The 17,001-nt window shown below is 48.5% G+C and overlaps 2 protein-coding genes and 1 long non-coding RNA gene across 8 annotated transcripts in view; 1 reads left to right on the forward strand and 2 right to left on the reverse strand.

The window, feature by feature from the left end:
• The window catches only part of GAMT (guanidinoacetate N-methyltransferase), a 245,576-nt gene that overhangs the window by 48,262 nt on the left and 180,313 nt on the right, over positions 1 to 17,001 (reverse strand). The window lies entirely within an intron of this gene.
• The window catches only part of DAZAP1 (DAZ associated protein 1), a 53,755-nt gene that overhangs the window by 32,405 nt on the left and 4,349 nt on the right, over positions 1 to 17,001 (forward strand). For 2 of the 4 annotated variants that reach the window (XM_079960806.1, XM_079960807.1), the window contains exons 7-11: positions 4,326 to 4,408; positions 8,267 to 8,420; positions 9,669 to 9,698; positions 12,561 to 12,701; positions 13,216 to 13,398. In XM_079960806.1, coding sequence (XP_079816932.1) covers positions 4,326 to 4,408; positions 8,267 to 8,420; positions 9,669 to 9,698; positions 12,561 to 12,701; positions 13,216 to 13,398 — 591 coding nt within the window. The remainder of the gene's footprint in view (positions 1 to 4,325; positions 4,409 to 8,266; positions 8,421 to 9,668; positions 9,699 to 12,560; positions 12,702 to 13,215; positions 13,399 to 17,001) is intronic. The other 2 variants (XM_079960808.1, XM_079960809.1) reach the window with 2 other exon arrangements.
• LOC307207296 lies at positions 10,725 to 12,554 on the reverse strand. The gene is made up of 2 exons (XR_013834617.1): positions 11,397 to 12,554; positions 10,725 to 11,033 (listed from the first exon to the last, which is right to left on the reverse strand). It is a non-coding gene; the product is annotated as an uncharacterized lncRNA (long non-coding RNA).

Raw genomic sequence — 17,001 nt, forward strand, 5'->3', positions numbered from 1 at the left:
TGATGCCTTTTAATTCGTTTTGCAACAGCTTTGCACTGTTTCAACAGAAAAATTCACTGACACAGTAAAGAGCAGCATCTTCTTGCATGGTTCCCCGCCCCCCTTAAAGTTGGGAGAGGTAATAAAATAACCTTGCCTCTATTTTGAACCATCTTTCCCGTACTTGTGCTCACCGTGAAAACAAGACCCAGACGCGATGATTTTTTTACCTAAACGACCCCCTAAAGCTCTCGTAGTTCAACTTTCCCAGTGACGAAGCAAGAAATTTTGAAGGCTTCCTTCTGAGGTTTTTTTGTCTTTTGCCTTAAAGCCTCGCTTATGCAGTTAGCTACCACCATCAGGTTTGAAGGGCGTGAGCTGCTGGGCAGCCGTGTGTAGCTTCAGCCTTGTCCACCACAAGCATGTCCGGCGCTGAATGCCAAACATGGGTGGCGAGTTGGTGTGACAGATTGGGTCCGGCTAGGCTCACAGCCGGCAGCTTTCAGCCAGCTGGACATGATCCTGCAACCTGAACTAGCGATCCACCCATTCCGACTACGGGCAAACATTACTCTTGCGTTTACACCGCTTGCCTCTTAACCACTTTTGTCTGCGGCGTCCTGCGGTTTCCAATGCAACCCTGTGCTTTCTTCACTCTCAGTTGCACAGCTGTAAACACTGCAAGTGTCAACGTGTCGGTTAGACGCCTGGGGGATGCGAGGAGCAAATGCCTCTTTCATCGGTGGCTGCCCTGTGTTGCTTGCTAGGGTGCATCACACTGATAACTTGTGAAGTCTCCCTGGCCGTCCTAGTTCCTCTCTTAAGCTTCCTCGGAAAACGCTCTCCCTGTCCCAATTCTTGGTGTCTCTTTCTGCTCAAACTCTTGCCCTCTTAAGATCTTAAACTTCCTTCTTTCACCTTAAAATCTCCGCTTTTTTTTTTTATGGCTGTTAGGAAGCTTGACTCATATACTGGGCACCCACCCCTTATTCCCATTTCACAGAAGGGGAACGTGCGCTTGAATACTAATTGGCTTCCTTTCAGCCAGCTAGTGATTTCATGACTGAGCTATGATATAAACTGGTTCCCCCCTGCCGCCACCGCATCCTACCAGTTTTCCAACTTAGCACCAAGTACAGTGGTACCTCGGGTTACATATGCTTCAGGTTACATACGCTTCAGGTTACAGACTCCACTAACCCAGAAATATTACCTCGGGTTAAGAACTTTGCTTCAGGATGAGAACAGAAATTGTGCAGCAGCGGGAGGCCCCATTAGCTAAAGTGGTGCTTCAGGTTAAGAACAGCTTCAGGTTAAGAACAGACCTCCGGAACAAATTAAGTTCTTAACCTGAGGTACCACTGTATAGATTTGAGAGGACTTCTGATGGGAAGGATGCAGCTATCCTATAGAGGAATTCGGTCCACTTTTTTGGTCGGGGTCTGTTACGCTGCTTACTTACGAAGAGCAGCTTTGTAATTGTTATGCTTTAAAGTCCTACGACTCTTGTTGCAATTTTGTCTTGGAAAATGGCTTCATGATAAAGCCAGCAGAAAAGCAAAGCTTTATACTAACGCAAGGTTGACAGTGTGGCTGAACACTTGAGGTAACACTTAAAATCAAGAAGAATAAGAGTTTGGATTTGATATCCCGCTTTATCACTACCCTAAGGAGTCTCAAAGCGGCTAACAATCTCCTTTCCCTTCCTCCCCCACAACAAACACTCTGTGAGGTGAGTGGGGCTGAGAGACTTCAGAGAAGTGTGACTGGCCCAAGGTCACCCAGCAGCTGCATGTGGAGGAGCGGGGAACCAGATCATGAGTCTACCATTCTTAACCACTACACCACACTGGCTCTCAGAAACACGTCACGGTCATTACTTTTTTTTAGCTTGCCTGCTACTGAAAATTAAGAGCACCTTTGAATTGCATGCAGCGTTCAGCTAATTCTACACATCTGCACAACGCAAAATTTGCACGAGTCCAAAACCTCTTGTATTGTTTTTGGTTGTTTGAATCTCCGGGCTCACAGAGAAATTCCTGAATGACAGTGTGATGCGGCGGATCAGATGGGGTGTTTGGCCTTGTGGTGCTTTTCTCCCTTGCAGATCAGCTCTCAAAGCTCGTTGAGGTGAACTTGAGAGAGCTGCAGCGATCAGGCAAACTGCGGCTTGGGGCTCAGAATGCAGCCGGCTACTCATCTAGTCCTGGAATGTAGTAATCTCCCCATTTAAGGAAGGAAGAGTTCACAATTTCAAAAAAACCCAGCCGAGCTGATCCCCAACCTTTAATATCTGAGGTGGGTGCACCCATCTGTTTTCTCCCACTCCAGAATGCCAAATTTTCCCCCTTGCAGCGAGTTCTTAAACCTTAGGCTTTCCCCTTCTCAAAGCTCCTTGTGTTTCAGTCTTCTTAGGTCTTTCACACCTATTTTGCTCTTCGGCAAAGCTTCCTGGGCTTCAAGGGAAATCTCCTTGTGAAGTTAACATTTCTTCCAGTGTCCTGAAGTGCTGCTAGGGTCCCCAAGAGCTTTTCAACAACCTTCTCCCACGCCTGTTGTCAAGCAATCATTCAGCTTCCTCACCCCTTGTCCACCTGCGCTACATTCTTATAGAAGCGGTTCTGATCCAACAGCCTCTTTTAGCGCTTGCCTCCTTGACAACTTTTTGGTTTTCCATCCGCCCTTTCCTTGCTGTCTTTCTTATTCACAAAAGACCCCTGCTAACGCCCGTGACCCCCTCGCCTCTTATCTGGGTCTGCCTCAAGTGCAGATCTCCGCTTCTGGGAAACACTCCAATTTTTGCTTAGTTTCCCCTTCTGGTGTTTGCAGTCCTCCGTTCTTTGAATCTCCTTGCTTGCCTCTCATTTTTCTTCCTAACCTTGTTGTTGTTGAGTTGTTTAGTCATGTCCGCCTCTTCATGACCCCCTGGACCAGAGCACGCCAGGCCCTCCTGTCTTCCACTGCCTCCCGCAGTTTGGTCAAACTCATGCTGGTAGCTTGGAGAACACTATCCAACCATCTCGTCCTCTGCCGTCCCCTTCTCCTTGGGCCCTCCATCTTTCCCAACATCAGGGTCTTTCCCAGGGAGTCTTCTCCTGAGGTGGCCAAAGTATTGGAGCCTCAGCTTCAGGATCTGTCCTTCCAGTGAGCACTCAGGGCTGATTTCCTTCAGAATGGAGAGGTTTGATCTTCTTGCAGTCCATGGGACTCTCAAGAGTCTCCTCCAGCACCAGAATTCAAAAGCATCCATTCTTCGGCGATCAGCCTTCTTTATGGTCCTAACCTTGAGCGAAGAGCAAAAGAGCACATTTTTCTTCCGTGTAGGCGATCGGTAGCTGTCCCCGATAACGTCCTCCCCACATTTTAAATAGACGTTTCTGAATCGGTTTTCTCTCGGGTGCAGAAGCGCCCATCTTTCCACTTTTGCGCTGCCAAGACTTCCATCTGCCTGCAGACAAGCAAAAGAGCCTCTCTCTCTGTAGAGGCTGCTGCATCGTGGACCTGGCTTCATTTATACTCTTACGTGTTGGAGATGCTCTTAAAAGTCCCCCACAACCCATTTATTTTTAATTTGATTCCGCCCCCCGCCCCTGCTCTTGTTGCCGACAGCAGAATATTGACCTGCTGCGATCTATCTTGGCCTGTATCTTTGTGTCTTTTTTAAGTATGAACCTTTTCTACGATAAGGCTCCATGGGCTTACCCAACCATGTTGGATAAGCTTAGAGAGACAATAACTGTTACAGAGACTGTAGCTTTATTTTTTTTTTTCTGTTGAACGCTTTAGAGCAATAAATGGCTGCTGTCAGCACTAGCTGCAAAGCGAAAATTAAACCAAGGGGGAAATCTTGGGTTTCAGGGGGGAAACGATTAAACGCCCCCACCCCAACGCCATTTCCCACCCCAAATTCATTTTTGTTTTCATTGCAAGTTTTTAGAAAGCCGCTTTTGCGAAAGGCTGCAGTTGCGTCAGCTGATAGCGGTCCTGGATTTGGCCATTGGTAGTTTTCCAAGGGGATGCAGTCTGTTCTGCGTAGGACTGTGTTTGGGATTTTCTCAGATATTTATTCGTGGAATGAATTGGCAGGGCAAACAGGTTGCCCCTGGAAGTACTGCCCGTAATATATTCTCCGTCAGCCAAATTTCCAGCAACAATAAACAGGGAGCTATCATGTTTTTCCACCACCCCTTGGCCCCAGAAGATCTTGCCATTGGGACAAGCCCCACCCACCCCAAAGTCACCTTGAAACCCTTGCTTGAACCCTTGGTTCGCCCCTAATACTGTTCATCATCCTGTTTTGTGTCACAACACCCTGCTACCTTGATTCACTCTTCGTCGTTGGCTAGGTTTTGGATTTATTACTTTCGAGGACGAACAATCAGTGGACCAGGCTGTCAACATGCATTTTCACGACATCATGGGCAAAAAAGTGTGTAGTTGTAGTTTTATTTTACCTTAAGACAAAGCTGAGTCTTGGAGCAACTGGCAATTTGGCTGGCGGATAGGAGGAGCTTGGTGGGGGGAGTGTTTGGGGGGGGGGACATACACACAAGGGGTGACAGGAGAAGAGTCCTCACAGGTGAAGCTTCATTGAGTGACTTGTTTTATCGCACGAGTCTCCATCATCTTGGAACAGAGAATTTAATTTTCCACATTGCCACCGATTAAGAAGTAACTTCTTCCAAAGCACTGAGAAGGTTTAAACCAGCACCTTTCAGACTGCATTTCTAGGCCTCTTGGGCCTTCCACGAAAGTTTATTTCAGAGAAGATTGAAGGGGGGGGGGGAAATCCCTTGAGAGGCAGTGTAATGATCTTGGTCTAATAAATTAGCGTTTAGCAGACTAAGAACAGGTGCTGTGCTTCTATGCTCCTGCTACCTCATATCTTTGGGCATTAACACATTTTCCCTTAAGCTGGTACCCTCCAGAGGTTTTCTACTACAACTCCCATCAGCTTCGGCTTGGGGAAGAATGCATTAATGCAAGTCTCCCATGGTTGGCTAAACCACTGGTTTCCTGGAAGTCTGAGCTGCGTAAGCCTGGCAGTGAACTGTCAGAGGGAGGAGGAAGGATGCCGACACAGCACTTGATCTCTGCCCAGTAAGCAGTCATTTAGCGACCTGAGGTGGTTGTGCCCAACCAGAGTAGCTTGTTCATCTCCATACAACACTCCTCTGTAGTTGCTTGTTAGCGGGGTTCTCTCTCAATTTGTGCAGTGCAGGCCTGGAAATTTAGAAAACTACTGACGGGCATTTGAGGACCATTTGTGGGCGGCTCGGGTTAAAATAATAGCTGAGGACCCCACTTGCGATTTTGTCATGGCATTTGGCCGCGTTCACACGAACTAAGGCAAGCAGCGTTGAGGTTTTGCTTTAGATGTTCTACTGGAAGGTGTTAAGGAGGTATGATGGTAACAAGCTGGTAGAAGGCAGGCAGGAGCAGCAGGGCTGTTGTAGAAGGTGATTTTTATTTTATATTTTGCAACGCCAGTGAAATCTCTACGTTGCCAAAGGCTCAGCTTCCCATTACCACTCCTTCAGATGTGTGTGCCTTTTATTCCATATTCCAGCTGGGGAGGACGGGAAGGGAGGGGCGCACAGCAGCCTTTGAAAGGCGAGATTTGAACAAAATATTGACCGAAGCATCGTGAAGGAATGGTTCAAACCGGGGAGGGAAAAAAATGGGTCACTTACTGTGAGACTTCGATACGAATCCACATATTCTTTTTACCTATAATAGCGTTTTTAACCACGATGCAGTTAAGTGACCTTTTGGTTGTTGTCATCTTCATACTGTGTTGTCAGCGCTCCCGAGAGACTTCTGGGTGAACCGACTCTGCTTTCTTAACTCACTCCGCTTTTAAGTCCCTTGGCTCTCAGCGTAGCTTCACGTGAGCAAGCGAGGCAGGGGGAAGGAGTGGCTTAAGTTTCAGAGAACGGCCTCAGCCTCTAAATTGTCCCAGCTTCTGATAAAGGTGAAAGGGCGACCAAGAGATTCTTGTGCAAACCCTAAAGTGTTCTTCGTGGGTTGAAACCGCAGACATTTGATGATAGACCCCTGGGTTTTTAAAACGCCCAACGCTCCCCCGGTTCTCAAGCTTTGTAATTCACAATGAGAAGCTAATTGTATTTTTTGAAAGCTCAGTATTTTTCTGCTATCCAGAAAGTCCTGCCAGGATATCCTAGCTAATGCAGAAGTAGTTACGCAGTTTTAAAATATTGCTGAAATCTTTTGAGTTGGAACTGGAGCTACTGCTTCACTCATTTCGTCAGCTGTAATCAAATTCTGTAGCCGTGGGTACCAGCTCTGGGAACCCAGGAGAGAACTGGCTAATATGAGTCGGTTTCAAAATTGCAGCGATATAAATGCCATGTTACTCAGCGAGTGGCTGGAGAAAAGGCAGACTTTGAGCCATCGATGTTCGGGTGCCAAATACGTTTTTGTTGACCAGGTAGAGTGCAAGTTCCCAGACATTTTGGTAATTCCACCCCATCGTTAACGGCGGCTTTTGAACTTTCCTCGGCGCTGCTCCCCCCCGATAAACCCCTGAAACAGCAGCGTCGGCAAAGCTGCTCTGCCTTCTCTCTCTTCTGCCCTTTGAAAATGATTACAGAAGCTTATTCTCCCCATCCGACCCCTTTGCCGTATTTAATGAACAACCAAACTGTCTCAAGGTTTGGGACTTGGGGCATAGGGGTGGGAAATCGCTTGTTCCCAGCACCCTCCCAGTGCAGGTTTTGGGTCGACAAAAAAGAGAGGAGGAATGCTTCAGGGACATTGGGAGGCCCGTTATCAGCGCTGACTTGCGCAGCCTTGCAGAAGCAGAGTTAATCTGAAGCACGCACATTTCATACGTTTCGCTTCATGGTGTTTATATCCGGGCTTTCCTCCAGGGAGCTCAGGAAAGGTACGCAGGGCTCCCAGGTGGTCTTCTATCCAGGCAGTGACCACAGAGAAGGCCTGCTCGGCTTTAGTAATGTTGCTGCAGCTTTGGCCTTCAAACCACATCCTTGGCTCATTGGAGGCAAAGATCCTCGAGTTATTAAAGCGTGGCTGAGCATGTCCAAATTGTTAGCTGCGTCCCGACATTAGCACAAGTTTACAACGGGGGTTTATTCTCTCTCCCTTTCATGACCCCATTGCTCAGCTTCACTTAATAATTCAGAGTTTATCTTCCGCCACCCCATGCCAAATTTCAAAATTAGCTTCATATTTGGATTTAAAACTGGCTGTGAAGTTTATCTTGGACAGAAAGTCCGTCTTAAGTAGTCCAGGCACATCATTAAAGCACTGGGGTGCATTCATTTTATGTGTGACACACACACATCCACCTTATTTACAAATCAAAAGCGCTTTTCCTCTGACTTAACACAGTATGAAGGTTTTGCTTCTTATTGACTCAACTGTCCATTTTTTATTACCTGCATGTTTGTTTACTTTTTTGTTAGATGTAATGTAAGGTTCTCTTATCACATCCATTCCTTCTGACATTGTTTGAGTTAATTGAGGTTCTTTAAGCGTTAGCCTGGGGAAGGTAAGTCTCTATCTTCCATTAGACTTCTAAATAATAATAAAAGAAATAAGTTTATAAATAGGAATTTCTTTTTTAAAAAACAACAACAACAACAACAACAACAACTGGAAACTGAATGTGTGTTTCTCAGGTATGAACAAAGCCGAAATTGCAATTTAGCTGTGTGGCATGTTTAGCCACAAATTACAACACTTTCCTCATCGCCACCCTGCCAAAAAAAAACAAAAACAAAAAAAGAGAGGTCTGGCTTAAAGCCTTTGTACCTTTCTTCCGTGATGTTCCCCTCAACCTTGCTAGCAAACAATTCTTCTTACCTGCGAAGCCAAGCACCAGAGCTGTGTGCGGAGACCGAAAGTCTGCCGAGAAGACGGTGCTGCCTGCTTGTTATGTGAGCAAGCCGATCAGCAGACATAACGGAAGAGAAAAAACCACTCCCGGGGACACCTTTTATCCTTAACCGCTTTACGGAGCGGCGACTTTCGGAGCGGCTTCCTCTTGAACTACCCATTGTACCCGAGAAACACTTGCTTATTTTTCTCGTAAACTAGTGGCCTTTAAAAAAGAAAAGGAAAAAAGCTTATAATTCTTTTATTAAGTTCTTAGCCGTAAGTCATAAGGTGCTAAGATATGAGCTTTTGCTTTTTAAGTGTTAAACTTAAGGGTGCGTGTGAAGATGGGCAGAGTGCGGGGGGGCAGCGGCGGCGAGCTAACCGGCAGCCTCCCCTCCCTGAGTGCCTCGCTCTCTTTGTCTAGGTGGAGGTGAAGCGGGCCGAGCCTCGGGATAGCAAGAGCCAGACGCCAGGGCCGACGGGCACGAGCCAGTGGGGAAGCCGGATCATGCCAAGCGCTGCCAACGGCTGGGCAGGGCAGCCCCCACCTACCTGGCAGCAAGGATACGGACCTCAAGGTACCACTTCGCCGCTGCCGGACCCTGGCAGGTTGCAGGGCGCTCCTGGGCCAACTCAGGCTTGGCCTTCATTCCTCTGTGCACAAACAAGCTCCTCCGGGCTGATATTGGCAGTCCCTGCAAATATCTTGCTAGTTTAGGGTGCGGAAGGGCACCTGCTCTGCCTCTGTCCATAGCTGTCAACTTACAGATTTGAAAATAAGGGACCAGCAGCCAAAATAAGGGATCAACAATTACTTTGATAAAAGACATATTTTGTTGCGTGCAAATGGCTTCAGATACCTATTAGGTCCATAAATTACCATATAGCATATATTCAACACAAAAAAACAGCAACAGTTTGTTGTTGACAAAGCACAGCTGGACATAGAAAGGGCCCCATTACCTTCAGTAGCTTATTTAAGGGACATCATCAATAAGGGACAGCGGCGGGACATGGCGCTGGGATAAGGGACTGTCCCGCCAAATAAGGGACGCTTGACAGCTATGCCTCTGTGCCCAGACATCTTCAGGTTCTCCGTGGTCAGAGGCCGTCAGCGCCTCTGAGCGCCAGCTGCTGGCAGGGGAAAGCTGCTGCTGCCCTCACGTCCCATTGGGGCATCTGGTGGGCCATGGTGAGGACAGGAGGATGGGGTGCCCTTGGGCCTGATCCAACAGTCAGCCTCTTCTAGGGAGTAGGTGATTAGAAAGGAGGCCTCCCCCCCAAAACCAAGTTCCATGCTGAAATAACTTTGAAACAGGCACGATCCAGGCTGTTTTGAAGCACCCCTGGACCTTGGCAGCCCATTTGAGACAGAGAGGCTCAAGAACCTTCCTCCTCTGCCTCTTGGAAGCCCTGCCTCCAGCCCTCCTTCAGCTGGAGCTTGCGGCAGATGCTGCCTGCGTGGAAGTGATCGTGTCTCAGCGGTAGAGGTGCAGGCAGCGGCTTACTTGCGACAGCTGAATGCGGGTTTGGAACTCCTCTTTCATTGACTTTCTCCACGTCAAGTACGCAGGCCTCTGTAGCTGAAAAGAGTCTGCGGCCACATCTCAGGCGCTGTTTTTCAAATGCTGTGTTTCGGAAGAGCCCCAAACAACTCCCCCGTTAGGCTTCACTTCTTGGCATCCCCACAGTTCTGAAATGATGAGGTTGTAAAACGACTGAGCGCTGTCCTGGTCAAACAGGCATGGTATCTTGACCGCTCTTGTGTGTGTTTCCCCCCCCCTTCCCTGCCCTCTTCCTCTTCTCCCCCCCCCCCCCCACTTTAGGGATGTGGGTACCAGCGGGACAAGCACTCGGTAAGTATGTCACAGTTGTTGAAGTCCTTGTATGTTGAATATCCTAAGCCTAATTAAAGCAAATCAAAGGACTGACATCCTTAGAGTAGACCCGTTGAAAGGGAATGAATTTAAGCCTTAATTTCAGTGATTCTACACTGAGTAGAGTTTTGTTGTATACAACCAGAATTTTTAGCATCAGCTTAATGCCTCGGCAGTTTTCCTCCCAAGAACTCTGAACCGCAAATTTGCAAGTATCTTGAAGCCCCTTGAGCAAGAATTCCCAGGGTTGCTGAGTGGGTGCTTGTGTGTATGAGCTGGGTGGGTGGGGTAAGCAAGGAGAGCTCAGGCGAGGGAAGGGGATAGGTGTGACCCTTGGCTTTAATTCCATATGACCCTCTGCCTTAATTTCATGGAAGTGTCAAGGAGGTGGCAGAAAAAAAGACCACCACCACCAGGATGCAGCTCCCAACATATGAGGCCTGAAGCAATACAGGCTGGGATAGGATGGAGGTGGTCCCCACACACCCCATAACCTAATGCCTAACTTAACAGGGACAACCGAATCAGACGGGCAGGGTATTCCCTCAGTCGTACCTTGGATCTCAAACACCTTGGCTCCCAAACAAATCGGCTCCCGAACGATCGAAACCCAGAAGTGAGTGTTCTGGTTTTCGAACGATTTTTGGAAACCAAAGGTCCAGCGCGGCTTCCGATTGGCTGCAGGACACTCCTGCAGCCAATCGGAAACCGCACCTTGGTTTTCAAACAGTTCCGGGACTGGAACAGACGCCCAGAATGCATTCTGTTAGAGAACCCAAGGTGTGACTGTACTAATAATAAACGAAAGCAGCCGCAAATGTAGCTAGCCCACATTAGCTTGTGTTAGTCATTTGTTGCACGTTGGCAACCTGAAAAGATTGGGTGGTGAGAAGGAGAGGAAGAGGGGAAAGTGAACTAGCTTTTTCCATTTGCTAAAAAGAAGCCCTGCCTTTTAAAGGCCTGGTCCCCCAAGCCTTCATTTTCTCAGTACAGCCAAGAAATATGTTCTCTCTCTCTTTTTTTTTTTTTTTTTTTTTTTTTTTTGAAAACTGGCTCTCTGAGAACTGTGGGAACAGCTGAATTAAAGCTGTGCTCTTTTATTATTTCTCCACCGTGCCAGCCCCTTGGTTGGCTTGGAAGAGCTGGGCTCTGCCCAGTTCAGAAATGGGGTGGGCTACCAAATGATTGTTTGAAACAAGCCACTACTTTCTGTAGGCAGTAGCCCTCGGCAGCCCCGTTAACAGCGAAAGCTGAAGGAGTGTGACCTGAGGAAAATCATTTCTGCTGCCTGTTTGTGCATTTAGGATTTTTAACCTCCTAAGCAGCTGGAAGGGACGTGGGTGGCGCTGTGGGTTAAACCACAGAGCCTAGGACTTGCCGATCAGAAGGTCGGCGGTTCGAATCCCCACGATGGGGTGAGCTCCCGTTGCTCGGTCCCTGCTCCTGCCAACCTAGCAGTTCGAAAGCACGTCAAAGTGCAAGTAGATAAGTAGGTACCGCTCCGGCGGGAAGGTAAACGCCGTTTCTGTGCGCTGCTCTGGTTCACCAGAAGCGGCTTAGTCATGCTGGCCACATGACCCAGAAGCTGTACGCCGGCTCCCTCGGCCAGTAAAGCGAGATGAGCGCCACAACCCCAGAGTTGGTCATGACTGGACCAATGGTCAGGGGTCCCTTTACCTTTTAAGCAGCTAGAGTAGGGGGCAGGAATATGCAGTTTCTTAAGACTGCTGTGCCTCGCTTTCGATGAGAGCTTGATGCCACATATTAATTGGATAGGTACTTATTTAAGTTACATCGTACGAGAAAACAGGACCCTGCCATGTGGCAGTTTTAAGAATGTGGCCCCAAAACTGGTTGCTGCTGATTTTCTACTTCTTTAAAAGTATATGCAGTGATCAAATGTTGCGGGAGCGAATGCGGTAGTAAGAAGTATTTTTGAAGAGTGCCCCTTGGAATCCTACTTGCAGAGCTGATTTAAAAAACAACAACAACCCACTCCTCCAAGCATCCACCATGTTGTCATTTCACATTACATGTATTCTCTTGCAAGAAGGAGTGGGGAACCTGGGGTCCTCCCGTTATTGTACTCCAGCTCCCAGAAGCCCTAGCGGACTGGGGTGATGGGAGTTGTAGTCCTGCAACACCCAGCCTCCCCAAATAAGGGCTTCAGTTTTTATGTTGCATTTCAAGCACCATCCACGCTATATGTCTGTTGTCTTATCATTTGAGGATCAGTAACCCAATTAAGAGTGGACGCGGGTGGCGCTGTGGTCTAAACCACAGAGCCTAGGACTTGCCGATCAGAAGGTTGGCGGTTCGAATCCCCGCAATGACGGGGTGAGCTCCCGTTGCTCGGTCCCTTCTCCTGCCAACCTAGCAGTTCGAAAGCACGTCAAAGTGCAAGTAGATAAATAGGTATCACTCCAGCGGGAAGGTAAACGGTGCACTGCTCTGGTTTGCCAGAAATGGCTTAGTCCTGCTGGCCATATGACCCGGAAGCTGTACGCCGGCTCCCTCGGCCAGTAAAGCGAGATGAGCGCCACAACCCCAGAGTTGGTCACGACTGGACCAATGGTCAGGGGCCCCTTTACCTTTACCTTTAACCCAATTAAGCAACGTGTTGTGGGGCTGGGGGTGGAGGGAACCACTTAAACGCTGTACTTCCTGGGTGGAAAACACCCTGGGTCAAGTAAGCGACTTGATGTTGGTGCAGTGAATTTTGAAGACCCCCCCAAGCCTCATAGGTCGCTCCCAGCTTGATGGAGCCGACTTGGGGCGTTGTAACATCTTCCCGTCTTCTCAAGCTTCTCCTCCTCATTGGCTGCTCCTCTCCTTCCGCAGGTGGGTATGGCCCCCCTCCTCCAGGTAGAGGAGCTCCACCTCCACCACCGCCTTTTACCTCGTACATCGTCTCGACCCCTCCAGGAGGTTTCGCTCCCCCCCAGGGCTTCCCGCAGGGATATGGGACCCCTCCGCCCTTCAGTGAGTATTCCCGACCACTCTGCGGCACGGCTCAGGGTGGGGTGGGGGGCCCTACGTGGTGTGTGTGTGTGTATACCCTGCCTCCCATGCGCCCGTCCCGCTCCGAATTATTCTCACAACAACCCTGTAAGGCAGGTCAAGCCAGGAGCGTGCCATTGGCACAATACCAGCCAGTGCGCGAAGTCTCAGAAGAGGCATGGGCCTCCCCTGCTATGATGCTCTGACCCTGGCCGATACAGCCCAGAAAATCTGGAGAGCACCTGGGTTGGGGGAAGGCTGCTCTGCCCTCTTCCCAACACTGATTCCATTTGAATTTTCCCTCCTGGTCCCCGGTTGGTGGGTGAGTAATAATTAGAGGAGGAGAGGTCCCTGAAGGCCTTTTCCTTTCCTAGCCTTGAGTTGAGCAGGTAAGGTATCGGCTCGGGGCTTCCTCCGTGGGCCTCCCCGCTCACACTTTCCGTGACTTCTCTTTCTTCCTCCTTCCCCGCTGCCCCCCTCCACCCGGCCTCCTCAGGTTTTGGATACGGTGCCCCGCCACCTCCACCAGACCAGTTTGCTCCTCCTGGCGTCCCTCCGCCACCTGCCACTCCTGGGGCAACACCACTCGCTTTCCCCCCTCCGCCACCGCCATCTCAGCCAACTCAGGACATGAGCAAACCACCAACCGCCCAGCCAGATTTCCCCTATAGTCAGTTTGGTAAGTGACGGCCTTGGGGGTCTGTGTGGCTCCTCTTCCGGCTTTGCCTGCTTCCCTTCTCCTCCCCGTCCCCTTTGTTTCGTTCACGATAGCTCCGCTAGAGAACAGGATTGGGATTTTGCTTGCAAAGGGTATCCAAAGCATCCGTTCTGGTTGTCTTCTCCTTTCTGCCTTTTTAAAGGGTGGGCGGGGGGAGCCCTGCCTGTTTCCTTGTCGTAGATTAGCCTCTGGAGGGTTTAGGCTTGCGGCGATCATCCTTGCGATGTGAAAGCTGGCCCTTGAGATCAGACAGGGCTGCGTCATGTGAACATGGTGCCAATCCACGAGAGGGAGGGTAGGATAAACTGAAAGTCTGATAACAACCACTTGAATTTCAGCTGTCTTGACATTGCTGTTACCCTGAGAAGTAGAGGGGAGGGGGCTATGAATCTGCACGAATTTCTGGCATATAATGTAAGTAGGCCCTTTTTTGTCTTTTAGCAACTAGTCCCTGACTTCTAAGCCTTGAGCGGGACTCTGAAAAGGTCGTCTGACTTGTCATTTTTGCATCTACGTAAAGTTCAAACAAGTTAAGGATAGTCGAATTTGCAGGCTTAAGTTGCACCTTACAGATATTGCAGCTGCAAAAATTGGGTCTCTTCTTCTCCTACACCTTGAGATTTGCAGGGATATGCAGATTCCCACACCAAAATAAGATTTTGTACAATTTCTAGTTATAAGAAGGTCTTTTTTTCAAATTTCAGTAGGTCTCCGTTTCAGCACCACCCAAATGTTATTCTCAGTACGTAGTCAGGAAACTTTAAACCCTCATTTTCTTGCACCAAAGTCTTATCAGATTTCAGTATTGCAGGAGATTCAGAGATTCTTAATCTTGCCCTCTTGGCTCCAGAGTAGGCTTTGCTTCTGAATTTCCAGAATTCCTCAGTCTGATGAAAGAAGTCTTTTATGCCTTCCAGCTGAGCACATTTTGTTCTGTAACTTGTTGAGGACTTGTACCATTCGAACCTGTCTTTGAAACATCAGGGCCAAACTCTCAAAGGAAGAATGAGAATCTTACTCCTGTCTTGCTCAAGACACAAGGTCTCTTCCGCTTCTCAACTTAATCAGTTACATGTAAAATCATGATCAGTGGACACCAGTTGATCTAAGCCCTCCATCCATGTGATCCTAAAGAACTTCCTTTCCCAATGCCACAATTCCAGAGTTTATGCAGAGACCCCTCTCTCATACCATGTACTCTTAATTTGCTGCTGCCCCAAAGGGATGTTGTTGTTGTCATCTTCTTGTTCTCCTCCTTCTTCTCCTCCTTCCTCGTTTGTAGAACAACACCCCCTTTTCTGTAAGGTTGTTGGTACAAGAAGATGTCCACTTCCAGGCTTTCAGTAGCCAAATTTTGGGTGGCTGCAGGAAGAGGTCATGAGACCTCTAAAATCGCCTTTCTCCCCCCCCCCCCCCAAGCAGGCTTTCTGAGCGCAGGTCATCTGTATCAGTACAGAATCCGTTGAGCCCAGTATTGGAGTTGTGCAGAAAATTCCATGTTTAGTCTGAGTGGTATAGAAGAGGCTCTTTTAACACCTTCCCCGAAATCGGGGTTGCTCACCACAGACCCTTCGAGTTAACGCTTCAAAATGCATAAAATCCTACTGATTCAGCAAGTTTCCTGTGTCCCTCTCCTGCTTAAAAAAAACAACCAGGTTGGGTGATTCTCTTGACTTTGGAATGCCCTGTGTGCTAAAGCTATTTGAAGATTTTTTTCTTTTTTGTCAAATGACTTAGAAGGCTTCTAACTGGGGCTTGGGGGGAAGGAACAAGATGCCTGCGAGTGTTTGAAGTGAAACCTTGAGAAGCCATCAAGAAGGGGGGATAAAAGCATCTTGATCTCTATGTGTCAGAAAGCTTTGTTAATCTGAACACTGCCGGGAAGCACCTTGTTGAAATTATCTGCACGCGACGGCATGTGCTTGTCGGATGGAAGTTTTGCCTCATCATCCATTTTGTTGTCAGAACAGCGGAAAAGGCTTCCAGTTAACCATTTGCACGGAAAGATTTCCGTCCCAGTATCAAGGAAAGGAACAGGCTACCCCAAAATACTGAGCCAATCCCAGTTGACCTTCTTTTAGTCACACCCGTAAAGAGGGAGATGGCTTTTTGACAGAGCAAACAGATTCTGAACAGGGTCTTGAGGGGGACTGTTTGGAGGAAGAACATAAGAAGTGTCTGTTCTGGATCAGGCCAGTGGCCCAGTAGCCAGCAACCTATTCTCACAGTAGCCAAACCCCTAGCACTCTCCCCTCTTGCCGTCCCCAGTAACTGGTTTTCAGTAGTCTATTCCCCCCAAACCTCATCCTACATTGCAACCTGCATCCTTGCACAAGCCCCCAATTCCCAGGGCTTCCTCAACCTTTGGCTTTCAATGACCAGGATTAAGCTGAGATACAGTGATGTAAGAAGGGAGCGGCCGGTATTTAAAATAAGCCTTTTTGTTCTTTTTTAAAAAAATGCTGTGACCCCCTTCTGTTCTATCCTAATAGCTGCGGGTAATTTCCTTTGCATTCCGAAATAACGGTGTCTCGGGAGTTTTTTGCAGCCTGTTTCCAATCAATGCACTCACTGAGAGAGAAAATGGGTGAAAGAGGAGAAATGTAGGGAAATTGAAAGACAATAAAGTTAGGGTGTTAAATCCTCAGCGTGTTCTGAGAAACGCCCCCTTCAGAAATCCTCAATTTAGGGCAGGATTCCTTGAAATGTATGTTACCAGACACGGAGAGCTGCAATCCACAGCCCGTCGTTCCATGTCGAAATGTGATGCTTCCGTATTTACGACTTCCAAAGAGTCCTTGCTTACATATATGTGCCTTTCTCCAGCTCCCCCTGTTCTGCATGTTTTATCACGTTAAAGCCGCCTAGCTGTTTTTAAGATCCCTCCAGTGGGGTGTGTGTGTGTGTATATATAGACATGGCCGGGACAGTTCTGGCCCTTAACTACGCCCTTGTTGGGGTGCAGCGTTGTTCTTTTCAGCTAGGGTGACCCCGAAGCGCTGCGTTTTGGGTAAGTCTCCTCCGCCCCCCTTTTCCGAGAGAATTGTAGCTTTTGTACAGGGCTCTCTTGGGGGTTTAGTCACCCTGGTCTCCTCCATTTCTTGCCAGGCCTGGGTACCTATTCTCAAGACCCTTCAGGCTTCGGGCCAATTCTTTGTTTACACACTTATGGTCAGGCTGAGAAGTGAGTTAACTTAGGTAGGTGGAGCCTATTTACACCAAATCCTCTTGCTTGTGATCTCTTGTGTGGATGGAAGGGGGCGGGGTGGGGGAACAGTAACCTTTTTTTCCTTGCAGGGGTGTCACCTCTTTGGGGAGCAGGGAGAAGAAGAGACATTTGCCCCTCCCCTGAAGGTTTCTCTAGTTCACGCAGCTGCCAGTCTTGTTGAAACCACCCCGCTGCCCTGGGGTGTTGGCTTAATTAATTTGTAGTACCGCGATCGGGCAGCGTTCACATGGAAAGGGGGTGTCTTCTCTTGGGAGAAATTTGGGGGCAAGGACCTTCAGCTGTGTTTGAAGAAAGCATTTCCCCCTCTTCCTTTTTTTTTGGGGGGGGGTGTACAA

Source organism: Podarcis cretensis, assembly GCF_951804945.1.
Source record: "Podarcis cretensis genome assembly, chromosome: 18".
NCBI lineage: Eukaryota > Metazoa > Chordata > Lepidosauria > Squamata > Lacertidae > Podarcis > Podarcis cretensis.